Source organism: Halichoerus grypus, chromosome 8, assembly GCF_964656455.1.
Source record: "Halichoerus grypus chromosome 8, mHalGry1.hap1.1, whole genome shotgun sequence".
In the NCBI taxonomy this organism is placed as follows: domain Eukaryota; kingdom Metazoa; phylum Chordata; class Mammalia; order Carnivora; family Phocidae; genus Halichoerus; species Halichoerus grypus.
The window spans coordinates 150,721,099-150,739,701 of NC_135719.1; the positions used below are offsets into that span (position 1 = coordinate 150,721,099).

General features: G+C 59.3%; 1 protein-coding gene across 2 annotated transcripts; it reads left to right on the forward strand.

Moving 5' to 3' along the window:
• Positions 1-8,751: 8,751 nt before the first annotated feature.
• Positions 8,752-18,599, forward strand: PLD4 (phospholipase D family member 4). Of its 2 annotated transcripts, none has more exons than XM_036113635.2 (10): positions 8,752-8,895; positions 10,709-10,908; positions 11,705-11,888; positions 12,069-12,189; positions 12,726-12,853; positions 13,434-13,634; positions 14,332-14,471; positions 14,631-14,796; positions 14,874-14,970; positions 15,477-18,599. In XM_036113635.2, exons 1-10 carry the CDS (start codon positions 8,869-8,871, stop codon positions 15,677-15,679), a joined length of 1,467 nt encoding a protein of 488 aa, XP_035969528.1. In that variant the 5' UTR covers positions 8,752-8,868; the 3' UTR covers positions 15,680-18,599. The 2 variants fall into 2 exon arrangements, with proteins under 2 accessions (XP_035969528.1, XP_077910428.1); XM_078054302.1 differs by having other exon boundaries at positions 10,778-10,908.
• The last annotated feature ends 4 nt before the right edge of the window (positions 18,600-18,603 follow it).

An 18,603-nucleotide genomic window follows, 5' to 3' on the forward strand; every position in this document is an offset into this window, starting at 1 on the left:
CGCCAGCTCTGTTCCCCAGTCCAGCTCTGTTCCCCACACCAGTACTGTTCCCCCTGCCAGCTCTGTTCCCCACGCCAGCTCTGTTCCCCAATGCAGCTCTGTTCCCCACACCAGTACTGTTCCCCCTGCCAGCTCTGTTCCCCACACCAGTACTGTTCCCCCTGCCAGCTCTGTTCCCCACACCAACTCTGTTCCCCACATCAGCTCTGTACACCTGAAAATCCGCACCCTCCAACATGTGTACATTATACTGCAGTAAGAATTCAAACAGTAATGAGGAATGGAAAATGAATGTATTAACATAAAATTGTTCATAATATTCTCTTGCTTTCTTTTTAGTGTCTGTAGGACCTGTTTCCGTGCTCTCATTTTCACCCTAAATAGTGGTGATTCATACCTTCCCTCTCTCTTGCTCAGTCTTGCTGGGGTCTACCAATTTTATTACTTTTTGTCTGTCCACATGCACTCAGGACAGAGGACTCGTGCCCAGCAGGAGCAGAGGTGAAATTAAGAATCCTGCTCAGAGCTGAGTGTCCTCAAGGCTGTACGCACAGGGAGAAGGGTAAGAGAACCCTACCCAGGGCCCCGGGAGAGAGCAGGGAAGCTCATCTCTTTCCCAGGCTCTGGGTGGGAGAAAAAAACCTGCGGTCAGAAATGGAAACCTCAGAGAATGCCGAGCAGCTAGTAAACAGAGCTAAAGACGCACCTGAGGCGGCTGGACGTCAGCAGGACGCAAAGGTTGAGGTGAAGACCCGCAGCAGGGCAGGAGAGTCGGAGGCGCAGAACGCGGGGCGTAGAAGCTCAGCACACACTTCGCCTGAGCTTCACAATGTGAGGATACAGAAAATAGGCAGAGGCCATAGCCAAAGAGATAACGGCTGAGAATGTTCTAGAAATTATCACAGGCATAAATCCTCCACTAAGAGCTCCAAGCCCCAAGGTGGGTGGATGAGAACCATCCTCACCTGGACACGCCACGCTGAAACCCAGAAGACCCAAGACAGAGAGAAAACCTTCAAAGCAAACAGGGAGGTAAGAGAAGCAGCCTTCAGAGGGACAGCAGGCGGACGGACGCCCGTTCCTCCACGGGGAGCCGCATCCGAGGTCGGGACCTTCAGCGACCGGAAGAGAATTGTCACCCAGCTAAACCATCATTCCAGAGTGAGGGAGAGACATTCTCGGACGGTGAAGCCTGGAGCTTTCCTGCTCTCCCAGCCGGGATGCAAGAATCCAGGAAGGATGGGAGCTGAGCTTGGAGAAGGAGGGGTGTGCAAGCCCACGGAGTGAAGAAACCGGTAAATGGGTGGCACATCTCAGTAGCCCCTGAGCAGGAGACCATGACAGTGACTGGGGAGCATCCCCCAGAAAAGGGGGGCTGGCACCCCAGAGGTAAATGAACAGAATCCCCGAGGCAGTTGTTGGAAGCACAGTTCCTTTTGTTCAGAGGGTGGAGAGAACACTTAGCAGCAGGCTCAAAGCCCAGCATCCCGTTAGATGCCAGGGTGGCCGGCCAGGGAGGGGAAGGCGAGGGAGTTTGCTTCCAGCCACGTGGTGGATTCAGGACTTCGAAGAGCAAGACGTGGATAAAGGATGACGAAAACACACGCAAATGCTTTGCCAGACTCCACGGAGCACGCCTTGGCTGGGCGGGGCCACGGTTGCGGCTCGGTGAGGCCCGGTTAGGCCCTGGTCTGCCTGATGCTGGGGGTTCTGCCCCAGCTGGGGGTTCGCCCGATGCTGGGGGACCTGCCCGACATTGGGGGGCCTGCCCAATGCTGGGGGATCTGCATGATGCTGGAGGTTCACCCGATGTTGGGGGGCCTGCCCGACACTGGGGGATCTGCATGATGCTGGGGGTTCTGCCCCAGCTGGGGGGGCCTGCCCGACACTGGGGGGCCTGCCCAACGCTGGGAGTGATCGAGGACCACTCTCCCCGTCAGCACCCAAAGGTGGACAACCCACTTGCCGGCGAATGAACTTGCGGAAACCTGTTTGTGTCCACCTCCGCTTTGGGTAAAAAACAAAAGGAAATAAACTCTGTTGTGTGAAGGGGGCCCGTGGGTAGACGTGGGGTGAAGCGGATGACGAGCTCATGGGGGCAGCCCGGTGTGCAGCCCACGGACTTGTGGAGAGGCCACACCGGACCAGGGGGCTGCAGTGAATTAGCCATTCTTGTCATTTCTATAAACTGATGTTTTATTACAATCAGCCCCAAGCAAACTGATCCTCACGATGGACACCAGCAGCCTTGAGAGAGTTGTAAGCTCCGCATTCACACCGCGGGGAACACAGGCTCACGGACTCCCCAGGGGCATGCGTAGCCTAAGGCTGCTCCCCGGCCCCACTCTCCTTCCCGCAGAAACCGCGGGCAAGCAGTGCTCCCAGCTGCCCCCTCCGCCTGTGCCCAAGCCCCGCGCTGCCCTGGGGTCCCGTGCGGGCTGTGAGGATAATAAACTGTAAACCTTTCCCACCCGTGTGGGGTCCTGCCAGACCTCACCTGCAAGGACACGATTAAAACAGGGAGTCGGACCGCACCCCTGAAGATGTGGGAGCATCAGGGGTCACCTGGGGGGCGGCTTCATCATAAAGGGGACCTTCTGGGTCTCGGGACTCGGTGTCAGCTCCTTCTTTCCTCAGTCTAACTCAGAAAGCTTGCCCCCGCATCAGAAGCTGCAGGAGCCCCGGCAAGCGGGCGAGCACGCCCCGTAGGCACGGGGAGCACATGCGGTGTCTGCCACACGGGATCAGAAAAGGAAACTGTTGGTGGCGCCCGGCTGGCTCAGTCCATACAGCGTGTGACTCTTGATCTCGGGGTCATGAGTTCGAGCTCTGCATTGGGTGTAGAGATGACTTAAATAAATAAACTTAAAAAAAAAAGGAAACCACCTAGCTACACCCTAGTAACAGCGGAGAACACCACAGACAAGGAGAATGTTTTAAAAACAACCACAGAGTAAAGAAATCCCTTACACAGGAATGATGGCAGTTCTCAGCAATAACAGAACCCTAAGGACCTCGGATTCCAGGGAAAATAACTGTCTGTCAAGAATTCTGTGCCTGGAGGGGCGCCTGGGTGGCTCAGTCGTTAAGCGTCTGCCTTCGGCTCAGGTCGTGATCGCAGGTCCCAGGATTGAGCCCCACATCGGGCTCCCTGCTCCTCGGGAAGCCTGCTTCTCCCTCTCCCACTCCCCCTGCTTGTGTTCCCTCTCTCACTGTGTCTCTCTGTCAAATAAATAAATAAAAATCTTAAAAAAATAAAAAAATAATAAAAATAAAAAATTAAATTCCAGCTCTGTTACTTACTAGACACAGATCTGAAATTCAAGAAGGCACATCAACCTAAGGTAGAAGGATATTTTTAAAAAGGCACACAAATTTAAACTAAATTAAAATTGGACAACATAGATTTTAAGACAGAAGCTGTTATTAGGGAAAGTGAGAGCATGGTGACAGGTGGTTTAGTCGGGGAAAGCAGAGACACTGAAGTGTAGACTTCACCGCGGGAAGCAGGAGTGTGCGTGGGAATCCACAGACCGGCACAGTCTCCCAGTCATTCCTGGGCCGAGGAGACGAAACATTAATAAGTGGTGTATAAGATTTGAAAGCACATCCGTGAGCTGGATTTAAAGATGGATCTAGACCCCAGACCCTCCCCAGCGGAGGCTGTGCGTTCTTTTCAAACACATTTACAGATTCTGCGCACACACGTGCACACGAGGCCTGTTCCTGACCAACGTTAAAGACGTAGTGCCGCGCGGGCCTTGTTTTCTAACCCAAACTCGATTAAACTAGGAATCAGTGACAAAGAAAGAGCTTCACATACACTCGGAAATCTTAAACCAGATTTCTTTTTTTTTTTTAAGATTTTATTTTTAAGTAATCTCTACACCCAACATGGGGCTTGAACAAACGACCCTGAGATCAAGAGTCACACACTCCAACAACCGAGCCAGCCGGGTGCCCCAAACCAGATTTCCAGATCATTCACAGGTAAAAGAAAGAACAGTAAAAAACGTAAAATACTCAGAAGTAAATACCGGCCGAGTCACATAGGAGATCATGGGGCACAGCAGAAGCAGAGATCTGCAGAAAACGGATCCCTTAGGCACTTTGTAGCAGCAAAGGAACAGCTGGAAATTAGAGCCAAACACGCAGCTTAAGGCAGAAAAATAGCCACAGAAACATATGACGGGAAGGAGAAGAATGGATGTAATAAAGGTGAAAAACGGGAACAAATTTAAAATGGAACCATAACAGAGAGAAAACAAAAAATATAAAAGTTGATTTCTTGGAAAAAAAATAAAATCGCCAAAATTCTGGCAAGATCTCCAGTGACCGAGGAAGAAAGATAAGAGGCACAAAGCCAGTCTGAGGAACGCGAAGGGATCATCCCTGTGGACATGCCCGAGTGAACGGCTAGGAAGGCAAGCATTGTGAATAACCTTTGTCAATACAGCTTGCAACGTTAAACAAAAGGACACATTCCTAGAAAAATGTGATTTGCCAAAGTTGGCTCTCAGAGAAACAGAGAGCCTGAATGGTCCTATAACCATTAAAGAAATTGAATTCATAATTTACAATCTTCCCACAAAGATGTAAACGATCTAAGATTTCCATGTTCCACCAAAATTAAAAAAGAGTATTTTAGCCTGTTTTACAAAGTTCAAAATATAGGAATAAAAGGGTGCATACCCAATTCATTCTAGGACTCTAATATAATTTTTTTTTTTTTTTTTTTGAGAGAGAGAAAGAGAGCTCAAGTGGTGGGGTAGGGGCAGAGGGAGAGAGAGAAAATCTTGAGAAGGCTCCATGTCCAGTGTGGAGCCCAGTGTGGGCTGGATCTCATGACCGTGAGATCATGACCTGAGCAGAAATCAAGAGTTGGAGGCTTAACCAACTGAGCCACCCAGGCGCCCCTAGGACTCTAATATATTTAAATACAAAGACCAGGTGACGCGTGAAGGGAAACACGACGTGTCACCAGCGGTAGTTGTGAGCACAGATGTACAATTGGAAATCCCTTACTGCTGAAGCCAATCCAACCGCACGCAATGTAGGTCACGGTTCTTATGGGGCTATCCCAGGACCCCAAGGTTAATTTAACCTGAGAAAATCCCTGATTTACTTCATTAACAGATTCAAGGAGGAAAATATAGGGTTATCTCGATGGATGTGTACGAAGCACGTGGTGGTCCTAGTGAAGGGGAGGGACTGGTCTACTGGTCCTGGAGCCTTTGCGGGCGCCACGGGGATGGGGCAGGGCCGCTTGGGCACCAGGGTGAGCACATCAGTGGAAGAGAAAAGGAAGACCCACACACATCTGGAGACTTGATAAACACAGAGCCAGCAGAAGAGCACAAGAGGACTCCTAATTATCCACCAGGAAAACAGGTCTCATGCCTTACCCAATAACCCGCTCCAGGTAGATGCTCACCTGGGGAAGAACACTGACTTTCTTTTTTTTCTTCTTTGAAAATTTTATTTAAATTCAAGTTAGTTAACATAGGGTGTATTATTAGTTTCAGAGGTAGAATTTAGTGATTCATCCATTGCATATAACACCCAGTGCTCATTACCTCACATGCCCTCCTTAATGCCCATCACCCGGTTACCCCATCCCCCCACCTCCCTCCAGCAACCCTCAGTTTGTTTTCTATGATAAGAGTCTCCTATGGTTTGCCTCCCTCTCTGATTTCATCTTATCTTATTTTTCCCTCCCTTCCCCTATGTTCATCTGTTTTGTTTCTTAAATTCCACATATGAGTGAGATCATATGATAATTGTCTTTCTCTGGCTTATTTTGCTTAGCATAATACCCTACATTGGGGTGCACGTACCCCTTCTTTTCACTACATCTGTATCTTTGGGGTAAATACCTAGTAGTGCAATTGCTGGGTCACATGGTAGCTCTATTTTTAACATCTTGAGGAACCTCCATACTGTTTTCCAGAGTGGCTGCACCAGCTTGCATTCCCACCAACAGTGTAGGAGGGTTCCCCTTTCTCCACATCCTCACCAACATCTGTTGTTTCCCGTCTTGTTAATTTTAGCCATTCTAACGGGTGTAAGGTGGTATCTCAGTGTGGTTTTGATTTGAATTTCCCTGATGGCTAATGATGTTGAACATTTTTTCATGTGTCTGTTAGCCATTTATATGTCTTCTTTGGAGAAGTGTCTGTTCATGTCTTCTGCCCATTTCTTGACTGGATTCTTTGTTCTTTGTGTGTTGAGTTTGAGAAGTGCTTTATAGATCTTTGGAAACAAGCCCTTTATCTGTAGTGTCATTTGCAAATATCTTTTCCCATTCAGTGGGTTGCATTTTAGTTTTGTTGACTGTTTCCTTTGCTTGCGTAGAAGATTTTTATCTTGATGGAGTCCCAATAGTTCATTTTTGCTTTTATTTCCCTTGCCTTTGGAGACGTGTTGAGCAAGAAGTTGCTGCGGCCGATGTCGAAGAGGTTGCTGCTTTTGATGGATTCCTGTCTCACATTGAGGTCTTTCATCCATTTTGAGTTTATCTTTGTATGTGGTGTAAGAGAATGGCCAAGTTTCATTCTTCTGCATGTGGCTGTCCAGTTTTCCAAACACCACTTATTGAAGAGATTTTTTTCCATTGGATATTCTTTCCTGCTTTGTCGAAGATTAGTTGACCGTAGAGTTGAGGGTCCACTTCTGGGCTTTCTATTCTGTCCCATTGATCTATGTGTCTGTTTTTGTGCCAGTACCATACTGTCTTGACGATGACAGCTTTGTAAGAGAGCTGGAAGTCAGGCATCGTGATGCCTCTCGCTTTGGTTTTAAAAGACTGACTTTAGAACATGGTGCTTGATTTTCACATCCTTGGTCAGATACAACAGCAAGAAAACCCTTGCAGAGAAGTCTTAAATTTCAGTTTGTAGTTTTATTGTTTGTAGCGATATTAGAATTGTTACTTGGAAATTGTGTTAAACCTGTTATAAGCCAAAGCTAATAAGTAATTATATTAATGTTAGGAACCAAAAGTTTCCATGTAAGAGAGAAGAGATATAAGTACAAATCCAAAGCAGGGAAGAAAAGCTTGCTGTGGTCCCCGAGCAAGACGTGCACCCCCATGTCCACTGCGGCGTGATCCACAGCAGCTGAGACGTGACGACGACGCACGTGTCCATCAGCAGACAGATGGATGAAGACAGTGTGGTGTGTATTCACACACACGGTGGAATACTACTCAACCATAAAAAAGAAAGAAATCCTGCCACGTGGGTGGACCTGGAGGGCATACTGTGAATCAAGCTGAGTGAGAGAAAGACAAATACCGTATGATCACTTCCGCGGTGTGGAATCTGAAAAAACCGAGTTCACAGATACAGAGAACGGACTGGCAAGTGCCGGGGGCGGGGGAGGGGGGAGAACACGAGGGGTCGTGAGGACACACCTTCCGTCATCCGGGGGTCCTGGGATGGGATGGGCAATGCGGTGAGCGCAGTCCTGTATCCTGGGAAGCTGCCAAGAGAGCACGTCTTAAACGTTCTCATCACAAGGAAAAACATTGATCCTGTGAGGCGACGGGTGTTAACCAACCCCCTCATGGTGGTCATTTTGCAGTATATACAAATCTCGATCGTTATGTTGTACCCTGGAAACCAATATGTTATATGTCAGTTACATCTCGATAAAACAGGGGAGGGTGGATAATAAAATTAAAAAGCAAGAAAAGAAAGACAGCCCTTGTAATGTTTCGGCTGAGTTGGAAACTTCTTACCGAAGGCTGTTGGCCAGGCAAATGCAGTGGGAATAACGCAGGAAACCAGTGGTCTGTGCCCCCCAGGCGCAGGCTGATAAGGAACCAGGAATGTGCAAGGCGCCCGAGCATTAGCCCTGGGTGCTTGCTGGGAGCAAGGCCGGAAGCACATTTTTCTAACAGTCAGATGTAGCGTCACTCACTCGTTGGGGAGCTGAGAATCAGCAGGACCTGTGGTCCCTGCCGCCCCCGGATGGCGTTCCTGCAGGACGAGCCGTCTCTGCCTCACTCCCAGCGCCCGGGTAGCAGGGAAGAGGAGCAGAGACTCCGTGGGGAGGGGAGGTGGACCTCCAGGAGGTGGCCAGGTCAGACGGGTGGAGCCCTCGTGATGGGATTAGTGCCTTATGAAAGAGCCCCCAGAGAGCCCCCAGCCCTTCCCTCTTGGGAGGACACAGCAAGGAGAGAACCAGGACCCAACCTGCCGGCGCCTTGACCTTGCACTCCCAGCCCCCAGAGCTGTGAGGAGCAAATGTCTGCTATTTACAAGGCGCCCAGTCCGTGGTGTTTTGTTATAGCAGCCTGAACAGACTAAGGGAAGCCAGAACTATGCTCCTGGGAACACGGAGCTGATGGCTGACCTCCAGCAGCCATTGTGGGGCCACGAGGCTGCTAGTCAACCCTAGGTATTGGGAGCTAGGATTCCTGAGGAGGGGCCTGGAGGGACCCGGCCCCCCACTGCTGTGAAGCAAATACAGTCTCTAGGCCACCGGCCCCTGAACCTGGTTAGCGTGAGAGAGAAACGAACAATCCTGTTCAAGCCAAGGCTCCTTTGGTCTCTGGCTTACACTGAGCCCAACCGACGCCCGGGCCTGTGGCTAGAGAATGCCTCCACCTTGGGAGATGGGGCCAGGGAGAGAGATTTTCTCTGGAGGTGAAAGTTCCCAGCCCCACCCTCTGGCTGGCCCACCCAGCTCCAGATGTCTGTCTGTCCGGGGTGCAGAGGGAGGTACTCAGGACGAAGAGGAAGTGGCCAGAAGGGGAAGCAGCAGGCTGCAGAGAGGAGGCAGGTGGGCTGGGGGTGGAGGCAACCGCCGGAGGCTGCTGCCCGCACAGAGAGCCGAGGGCCTGCAGTCTGTGTCTGGAGCGAGATGCACACCAAGGCAGGACCCCCAGAGGTGAGTCCAGGGAGCCCGGGGCCGGGTGGGAGAGCCAGGCCGAAGGCCCCAGGGAAGCCAGCTGCCAGCAAGCCCGGGCCCAGGGGATCACAGAGCCTCCGGCCGGGCCTACAGACCACCCGGTCCTCCTCCAGTCTGGGCCGCGGGGACCACCAGGCCTCCGGGCCTCCCAGCGAGCTGACAGTGGGCCGTCTGCCCCAGCCGGGGCCTGGCAGCCTCACCCCACGCTCCGCAGGGCAGGAAGTTCCACGCCTGCAGCCGTGACCTCTGACGTCTGCAGGGTCCCGGCTGGCAGCTAGTGGGCCATGCTCTCCCCACAGCCGGCCCCGGCCCAGGGCCACGGGCTTGCCGGGGCTGCAGTGCGTGAGCAGCTCCGCAGCCCCTTAGGGCTGCCCCGGGGGCGGGCTCCCCCGGCCCCAGTGCTGTTCCCAGGGGCCAAGAGGAGGAGCGGATGTGCTCTGGGCATCGGAGGTCGAGGAGGTGCCTGGGACAGCTCCAAGTCCCAGATGGGGGCTGCGGGGCTCTGACCTGCCCTCTGCCTGGGACACTCGGGGCACAGGGGGGAGCTGCCAGTCCAAGGATGTCCCTGGTGCCCCCTTCACCAGCCCCTAGCCCCGGGCTTCACACTGACCGCCTCTCTGAGAGCCAGCAAAGGCCTGATGAAGCCCCGGGGTGGGGGGCGGCCCCCTGAGCGTGGCTCTTCCGTGAGGAAGGGGAGCAGCGTGAGGCCCTGAGCTCCCCTCTGGGGGTGGGGGGCATCCTGGCTCCCCTCTGGGGGGGGCTTCGTTGCTCTGCCTGAGGCCTTGTTCTGGCTTCTCAGGCCCCTCCCTGCACCCCCCGGGGGGCATGCTGAACTCGGGGGCACTTCGCTCACGGTGACATTTGAGGTCACTACGGGGAAACTGCCTGGCTTCCAGCTCTCTGTGGGAGCAACTGCCCTGAGGGGGCCGCGTCCTGCTGCAGATGGGGAGCCCCACACAGTGCCTCGGGCTCCCCAGCACCCCCGCACGGCAGCGAAGGGTCCCAGCTCAGGCCCCGCCATGCCTTCCCAGCCAGGACGAGGAGTCCAGAATCCCAGGCGGGGGCTGCCGGGGGCCGGGCGGGGGGCCCAGCCCTGGGAAGGGAAGCGGCTTTTTACGGGTCGTAAGGAGGACGCGGCTGAAAGCAGAAATGGCTCCGGGCCTCGCCACACATGTGGCTAAAAGCAGGAACTGAGACTCAGACACCCAGATGCCCACTGAGAGGGAAACCGAGAGAGGGGAAAACAGCCCCGGGGGCCGGGACAGACGGACACACAGACACACACCAGCTCCAGGCTCCACACAGAGTCACCACCTGCAGGCTAGGCCGCCCAGGGGGCAGTGGGGGGAAGCCCGGCGCTGGGCCCGAGACTGCGGGTGACACCGGTCGCCCTGTCAGGGCTGAGACCTCCGCAGAGAGCATCAGTGGCCCCTGCCCGGCCCTGTTCCACAGAGCCCACTGCCCACAGGACAGAGAGGCCGGCGCGGCAGAATGGGGGGCCCAAGGGAGGGGGCTCTGCAGCCTCGCAGAACCCCGCACCAGAGCGGCAAGGACGAAACCAGCCAGACCAGAGGGCTGCCCTCATTCTCCAATCCCTGTCTCGGGGGGCCCCCGAGGGACAGTCCCAGGCCACCTGACCCCCCCCACATCAGCGCCATCTTCCCCTGTCCCTTGCCCACCCGGCCCCCCGGCATACCTGGCCCTCCCCGGGAGCCAGGGACAGTCTCCGTCAGCACTGGAGGGGCCACCCCAGCCCCCCTATCGAGGACCCCATGGTGACACCCTTCTCCAGTTGCAGATGCTGGGAACGCTGGCCATGCTGTGGCTTGGCGCCGTGACTCTCGCCTACGTCCTGTGGCAGGTGCACCTTCCCCCCACCTGCGGCCAGCTGCACCCCGGGGAAGGGCCCACCGGGTCCAGGGGCCATGGCTCCAGCCTGGCCTGGGAGTCCCAGAGAGGGGAGGCCGGGCAGCAGCCGCAGGACTCCTGCCGGTGAGTGAGCCCGCCAGGTCTGCAGGGCGGGCGGCCGCGCTCTCTGCCCCTCCACGAGCTTCCGCCATTGGACCTGCCCCGCGGGATAAGCACGGCCCTCTGCCACCTCTTGGAAGGTGCAGCTAGCCCGGAAGGCTGGCCCCAAGGCCCAGATGGACTGGGGCGGGGGTGGAGGTCGGGTGGACTTGGGGTGCTCTTTGCAACAAACACAGGCTGCCACCTGGGGGCTCCACCAAGGCTGCGAAGCCAGGTGCCGCCGGGGCTGAGGCTCGTGGCTTCTCAGCTCTCCCATCGCAGGGGTGGCGTTGCTGTTCCCAGCTGCTGGACCGCCTGCCTTCCCACGCTTCCTGCTGTGGGGGGGAGTCCTGCGCATGGGCCAGCCCGCATAGCCCGAGAGGGGCTCCCACCACCTCCTGGTCCAGCCCTTCCTCAGGGTCAGCTTGGGCCGCCTCCAAAGGTCTCCCCACCAGTAGGCAGCCCAGACCCAAATCTCTGCTCAGAGCAATGGCTCTTGAACAGCAGGGCCCACCTGGGATTGGGGCGGGGTCTGGGCCCCTAACCTGCCCTGCTGTCTCCCTGGCTCTCCCCCCCTGGGTGTCACCGCCCCCAGCGGGCTGGCTGAGCTCACACCTGCCCTGTCCAGTCTAGTCGGCTCCCCGTCATGTGCCCTCGGCCTGGGCCCGGGCCCCGTGTCGGCAGCGACCCCTCCGGCCTGGCCAGTGGGCACAGAGCAGACGATATGAGGCAGGTTGGTGGCACCTGTGCTCTGCTCAGGCCCCATGGGCTCTCTCTGCAGGCTTGTCCTTGTGGAGAGCATCCCCCAGGACCTGCCCTCCGCAGCTGGCCGCCCGTCTGCCCAGCCCCTGGCCCAGGCCTGGCTGCAGCTGCTAGACACCGCCCAGGAGAGCATCCACATGGCTTCCTTCTACTGGTCCCTCACAGGGCCCGACATTGGGGTCAACGACTCGTCCTCCCAGCTGGTATGCCCCGGCCCTCCCCACCCCGACTTGACGGCTGCAGGCCGTCCGCCCCATCCGGTGCCAGGGCACATCTCTCTGTGAGCTGTGGGTGGGCAGGGTGGCCTCCCGGGAGAGGTCTGGGTCCTTCCTAGTTGGCAGGTTGGCAGGGGGTCACCCCTCATGGCTGGCCTGGCCTTTCAGGGGGAGGCCCTTCTACAGAAGCTGGAGCAGCTGCTGGACAAGAACATTTCCCTGGTTGTGGCTACCAGCAGCCGGTCATTGGCCAAGAACTCCACGGACCTGCAGGTCCTGGCGGCGCGAGGTAGGTGCCTGTCCGGCCTGGGCCCCTGGGCCTGGGGGGAAGCATGGCATCTGACCTGCTGGCGCCATGGAACAAGGAAGGAGCACAGAGCTGCCTGGGACAGGCCTGGAAAGGCCACCCGTGCCCCCCTGGTTCACCAGGAGGGCAGGGCCCACAGGGGCCCAGGGTGGCATGCTTGAAGTCATCGTCACCCAGGGCTGGTTCCAAGGAGCCAGAGGGTCATTCTCCATGGGGCAGAGCATAGGGTGGTCTCGGGGCCCCCTGAGCCCAGCTGCTTTGACCTGTGGGTGGGCTCAGGCTGGGAGCTCAGCCGGGGAGCAATCCTTATAACCCCGGGCTCTGGGGCGGGGCTGCCCCGAGGCGTCCTGGGCCAGTCCATGCCTCCGTTGCCCCACCTGGAAAGAGGGGACGATGATGGCCTGGGCTTAGCAGGACTGCCCTGAGGGTAAATGAGCAGACCCACCGCGAGGACTCAGGCTCGCCGTGAAGCTGGTACCCAAGAGCCAACTCACCACACGGTCCTGACCCCTGGCCAGGTGCCCAGGTGCGGTTCGTGCCCATGAGGAAGCTCACCGGGGGCGTTTTGCACTCCAAATTCTGGGTCGTGGATGGACGGCACATCTACCTGGGCAGTGCCAACATGGACTGGCGGGCCCTGACACAGGTGAATCCAGAGTCCGGGGAAGGGAGACCCACCCGGAGCCCGTCCACTGCCCGCGCTCCCGGGGGCTTGGCCCGATGTCCCGTGCAGCCTTGGGTACGTCACCCTGCTGCAGGTAACCAGAGCCTGGGTCAGGAAGTTACGGAGTCCCACACGGCCACTGCGCTCACCCCGGGGAATCTCATTTAACCCCACGCAAAGATGTTCCAGCCACTTTACCCAGGGAAACACGCAGACTGCAAAGCACGATCCCTCTTAGGAAAAGCAATGCATTAAAAACCAGTCCAAGAAAGGTGGCGGAAAAGGCAGCTGCGTCTGTCGTGGGACAGGGACGGGAAGAATGATTTTTCTTTTATGCATTTTCCACTTCTGTGGTAACAAGCATGCATTGCTTTGATCATTGGCATATGGTGTTCAAGACGAGCAGGGTGCCCTGGGCACCCCCACCTCATATATTCCCGCAAGCACACTGTGTGTTGTGACTCCGGCAGGAGACACTGCGGTGGGCGGACTGCCAGTGTGGGGGGCCGCGCTCTGCCCGGCGGGGGCCTCCTCCCGCAGCCGCTGCCCTGTCCCCCCACAGGTGAAGGAGCTGGGCGCCATCATCTATAACTGCAGCCGCCTGGCCCTCGACCTGGAGAAGACCTTCCAGACCTACTGGGTCCTGGGGGCGCCAAAGGCGGTCCTCCCCAGAGCCTGGCCCCAGAACTTCTCGTCCCACATCAACCGCTTCCAGCCCCTCCGGGACCGCTTTGACGGGGTGCCCACCACTGCCTACTTCTCCGTAAGAGGGGCTGAGGGGGCCTGCCAGAGCCCCAGGAGCCGTGCCCCGCCGCGGTGCCCGCCGGGGCCTCAGGGCAATGGCCTGGGGAGTCAGGGCCCAGGACCCGGCCGCGGTCCCCCGGCCAGCAGCAGGCTGGTGTGCGCGGACACCGCTCCAGGAGAGGACGTGCCATCCACGGGAGACAGGCAGCCCGGGAGGGGGCCTCCAAGCGCCCTGTTGGGTGGGGCCGGGGGGCTTCAGCTCAGGACCAGGGAGGACCGGGGAGGACCAGCTCATCAAGTGGTTCTGTGGGTCTTTGGGCAAGGAAGAGGGATGGGGCAGGCTGGTCCTCCGTCTGGTGCGTGGGAGCAGACAGCCCTCCAGCTGCCCCAGTGGCTGGTCTTTGGAGACCCAGCATCAGAGCTGGGGGGGGTCCTCGGGGGGGCCCTGCCTGAGCACCTGAGCAGACACAGAAGCCTTTGTTGGTGCAGCCAGCTGCCTTGTTCCAGGAAATCAGGCCAACCTGGAGCTGGGGTGGGGGGCGGGCTGCCCGCTTCCAGGCTTTCCTGCCGAGACTGAGGGCAGCCCCGAGGCCCCTGTGTAGACGCTCCCCCTCTCTCCCCACCTCCCCAGAGAGCACCTCTTGTCTTCCTCCACGTTCCCACATGCTGGAGGGTGGGTGCATGCTGGGGTCACAGGGACCTCTCTCCCTGGACAGGCCTCGCCACCCATGCTCTGCCCGCATGGCCGCACCCGGGACCTGGAAGCACTGCTAGCAGTGATGGGGGGCGCCAGGGAGTTCATCTACGCCTCGGTGATGGAGTATTTCCCCACCACGCGCTTCAGCCACCCGGCCAGGTGGGTCTGGGCAGGACCCCGGCGGCCCCGGGGGGTGGAGGTCCGCTGTGCGGGTGGGCAGCTCCTGGCACGGTTCCTCTCCTGCCGGGACCCCCGCTCACCCACGGCTTGCAGGCAGGGCCCCTGTTGGCCCAAGGACCCTGACCCGCCCTCCCGCAGGTACTGGCCGGTGCTGGACACTGCGCTGCGGACAGCCGCCTTCGACAGGGGTGTGCGTGTGCGTCTGCTGGTCAGCTGCTGGCCCCACACGGACCCCAGCATGTTCCCCGACCTGCGGTCCCTGCAGGCTTTCAGCAACCCCGCGGCCGGTGTCTCGGTGGATGTGGTGAGGACCTGCTCCCCGGGCCGGGCTGGGGAGGCGGCCTCCTCCCCTCCTGACAGCTCCCTCTCTGTGCCCCCAAGAAAGTCTTCATCGTGCCGGTGGGGAATCACTCCAACATCCCGTTCAGCAGGGTGAACCACAGCAAGTTCATGGTCACAGAGAAGGCGGCCTACATAGGTGAGCAGCCGGGTGGCGCAGCCCCAGGACCCGGAGTCTTTGAGGGGTGCCAAGCCCGTGCACGTGACACATGGAGGCCACATGAACCCACAGGAGGGGGACGTGACCCCCCAAGCAGTGGCCAGGCCAGGGTGCTCAAGGGGACACTGCTCTTATATCCAGCACAGACCCCTCAGGGCAGTGGGGCTGCTGAAGGGCATGAGCGTCTGCAGGGGCCTCTAAGGACCAGCACAGGACCCAGGGCAGGTGGGAGGTGCTGAGCACTGAGTTTTCAGGACACTGAGTCAGGACAGCTGCCCCGGGAAGCCGTGGACGGAGCCCCACACGCGTGGGGAGCTAGCTGGGCCTCCTGCCCCTGCGGGGCTGCCCCGGCTGGGGTTTCTGGCAGCGGGATGGCCGCTGTGCCCCTCTGTCCCCAGAGCGCGGCTGAGCCTCACGACTGGGCCTTGCGGAGGGGCCGGGGGAGCCCGGTCACCCAGGGACCCCTCCCCATCCACCGCCCCCAGGCACCTCCAACTGGTCGGAAGACTACTTCAGCAGCACCTCGGGGGTGGGCCTGGTGGTCAGCCAGAGGGCCCCCAGCGCCCGGCCAGGGACGCTTACCACGCAGGAGCAGCTGCGCCGCCTGTTCGAGCGAGACTGGGATTCCCGCTATGCCGTGCGCCTGGACGGACGAGCCCAGGGCCGGGACTGTGCTTGGCAGGGCTGAGTGCAGCTCCGTCTGAGCCCCGGCCCCAGCTCCCCGTGGATGCCGCCTCCCGCTGCGCCTCCCCAGCTGCCCCCCTGCTGGGGCTCCGAGCTGCCCGTCCGCACAAGCCCTGCTCAGGGCCAGGACCTCCCAGCTCCTGGCAGGTGCAGACTGTCTGCTTGCGCCCAGGCCCCGAACCAGCCCCTCTTACACCCCACCCCCTCCAGACAGCCTTCCAGGATGCTCCTCCTGACCCACAATCCCCACCCACAAAGGGGGCTTTAGAATACACCAGCACCTCCCTGCCTGTCTGTGTGAGGCCAGCATGGGCTGCATCCGCTGCTCCTGGGCCCAGGTTGGAGTTCTGCAGCCCTGACCCTGTGAGGCTGCGGGGCAAGCCTGCTCTGGGTGTCTGCCGGTGCCCAGCCCCCACTCACAGGGACCGGGGGGTGGGGCCGGGGCAGGTGCTAGGACAGGGGGCCCAGGACTGTGGGCACGGGTCCTGGAGAGGGGAGGTGGGTGCAGGGCTGCTGTGTGGCCCTTAGGACCATGTGTAGTGGTCAGCACTGTGCGTAGAGTCGAGAGAACCCGGTTTTGAGCCAGGGGTTGGGGGGTGGGGTGCTGGCACCAAGCTGGGTGGGGACTTCGATACAGACCTGCTGGAGCTGACCCTGTCCTGGGACGCACCCAGACCTGCCCGGCAGAGGCAGGATCTGAATCCTGTTGGACGCCTGGGTTCCGGCCCTTCTGCTGGGTCAGAAGCTGTCTCAGCATGCCTTGGCCTCTCTCGACTCCTGGTTTCTGACCAAGGCTTCAGAGCCCATGCGACCTGTGGAGCCCACCTAGGCTGGAGCTTGGGGCCAGCTCAGTGGCCCAAGGGACCCTGGGTGCTGAGGGAGCTAATCGAGTACATACCAGGGTCCTGCTCTCCCACATCCTGGGGCGCCTCTTCCCTGCCCCCCTAGTCCTCTCTGCCCCAGAGTGAGCTGATGGGCTGCCATTGGGCCCCCTACCGTCAGCATCCTTGTTAGTGAAGAAGGTCCCTGAGCCCAGCCTGCCCTCCTGCCCAGACCTGCAAGGGTCTGAAGAGGGTGCCGTGGACCCATGCAGCCCTGCAAGGCATCCACTGCCCCTGGGAGCTGGTCTGTGTGTGAGCTGCACTGGGCCGAGCCAAGCCCTGGGGCCACTGTGGCAGCTCGCCACGGCTCCCATCCCCTGCCCGTGGCCCGCGCAGCTACGCCCATCAGGAGGAGACGCCGTCGCAGCCCCGCGGTGCTCTCCAGGGCTGCGTGTGGGAGCCTGCTCTCTGGTCCTGGCCCCACAGCGGCGTTGTCCCCGGGCCGGTCGCCACGAGCTTGCAGGGCTCCGTGCTCCAGGCCGCGCTGGGACAAAACCACAGCCAGCGGCCCAGTGGCCATCACCAGTGGGAGGGGCTGGTGGCCACAACCCAGTGGCAGCCTCGAAGGCCCGTTCCAAAGCAGACCCCCCACAGGAGACCCAGCTTGATGAGGCTCAAGAGGCCCTCCGGGGTGCCTTGACGTGACTCCTTCTGGGCCGCGGCGGACAGACTCTAAAATGGCCCTCACGACCCTGCCCCCTGGAACCCATGTCCTGTGTGACCCCCTCCCCGTGGGGCGGGCACAACCTGTCTTTGCTTGTAAGCAATAGAACGCGCAAAGGAGCCAGAGCGTCCCAGCCCTGATTGTGCGACATACGTTTGTCGCCGTGTCTTGCTGGGAGTCCGCTCCTTGCTGGCTGGATGAAGCAAGCGCCTAGGCTGTGGCCGCTCCGTCAGAGAGGCCCCCGCGCAGGGCACCGCGAGCGGCCAGCAAGACGCAGCGGCCCTCTGGCATCCAGCGGGCGAGGACCGAGTGGGGCTAGCAGCTCCTTCCGCACTTGGACAGGCGATGAGACCCCAGCCCCGGCTCACACCCCGACTGTAGCCTGCAGGACCCTGGGCAGAGGACCCAGCTAAGCGGGGCGTGGACTCCCGATCCGTGGAAACCGGGAGGTCATAAATGTGCGCGGTCTTCGGCTGCCGGCCCGTGGCGACGCCGTGACGCAGCGTGGAGGCCGCGGGGGAAGACTCCGCTGCCCTCCTGCCTCCAGCACCGAGGCCCCAATATCTCAGGCCTTGACTCCAGCTTCAGACGAGGCAAGAAGCCCCCGGAGCCAGGCAGACCCCCACGGCGGTGTTCCCAGGAGGACGGCACTCGCCGCCTCTGTCTGACATACGGGACAGGCCGGGAGCCTCGGCCTGGGGGTGCTGGTCTCACTTGACTTCGGGACAAACACCCCACTGACTTCCTTCCCCTTTGTCAATCATGAACTGCCCATTTTCCCGAGGATTCCACATCCCCTAGCGTGGGTGCCCTCCCCCGTCAGCCACAGGGAAGGGCACGGCGTGCGCACAGTGGGAGGGGAGCCCTCTGCTCTCCCTGCCGGGGCGGCACTGGGTGGGGGGCTCACGGCCCAGCTCTTGCTGCAGCACCCACAGCCTGAGAGGGAGAGGAGCGGGTCACCAGGAGCCCCCTGGGCCGGGGGGGACGGGGCAGGCTGCGCTGGGGACGCTGCGAGCGGTGGGCCCAGGAGGAGCGCCGCAGGGTGGCCGAGAGGAGGAGACTGGGTACCCGGCCTGGGGATTTGCTCCCGGGCCCTGCTTGGGAGGAGGGGAAGGAAGCCCCCGAGAGGGGTCCCCGTCACGGCCAAGGACGTGTGCCCTGCTCCGTCCCTGTGCTGCCTCCCCCGGGGCACGGTGCCGTGTCCCTACAGCGTGGCCTCGCTCTGAGCTCCCGGCCTGAGCCTCCTCTGGCTGCCTGACCCACGACAGGCAGAGGACCACTCTAAGAGTCACCCCAACTCTCCTCTAGGGCAGCCCGGGAGAGGTTAGCTCTGGGAGTGTGAGTGGAGCACGAGCAGAAACAAAAAGACCTCGCAGCCAGTGC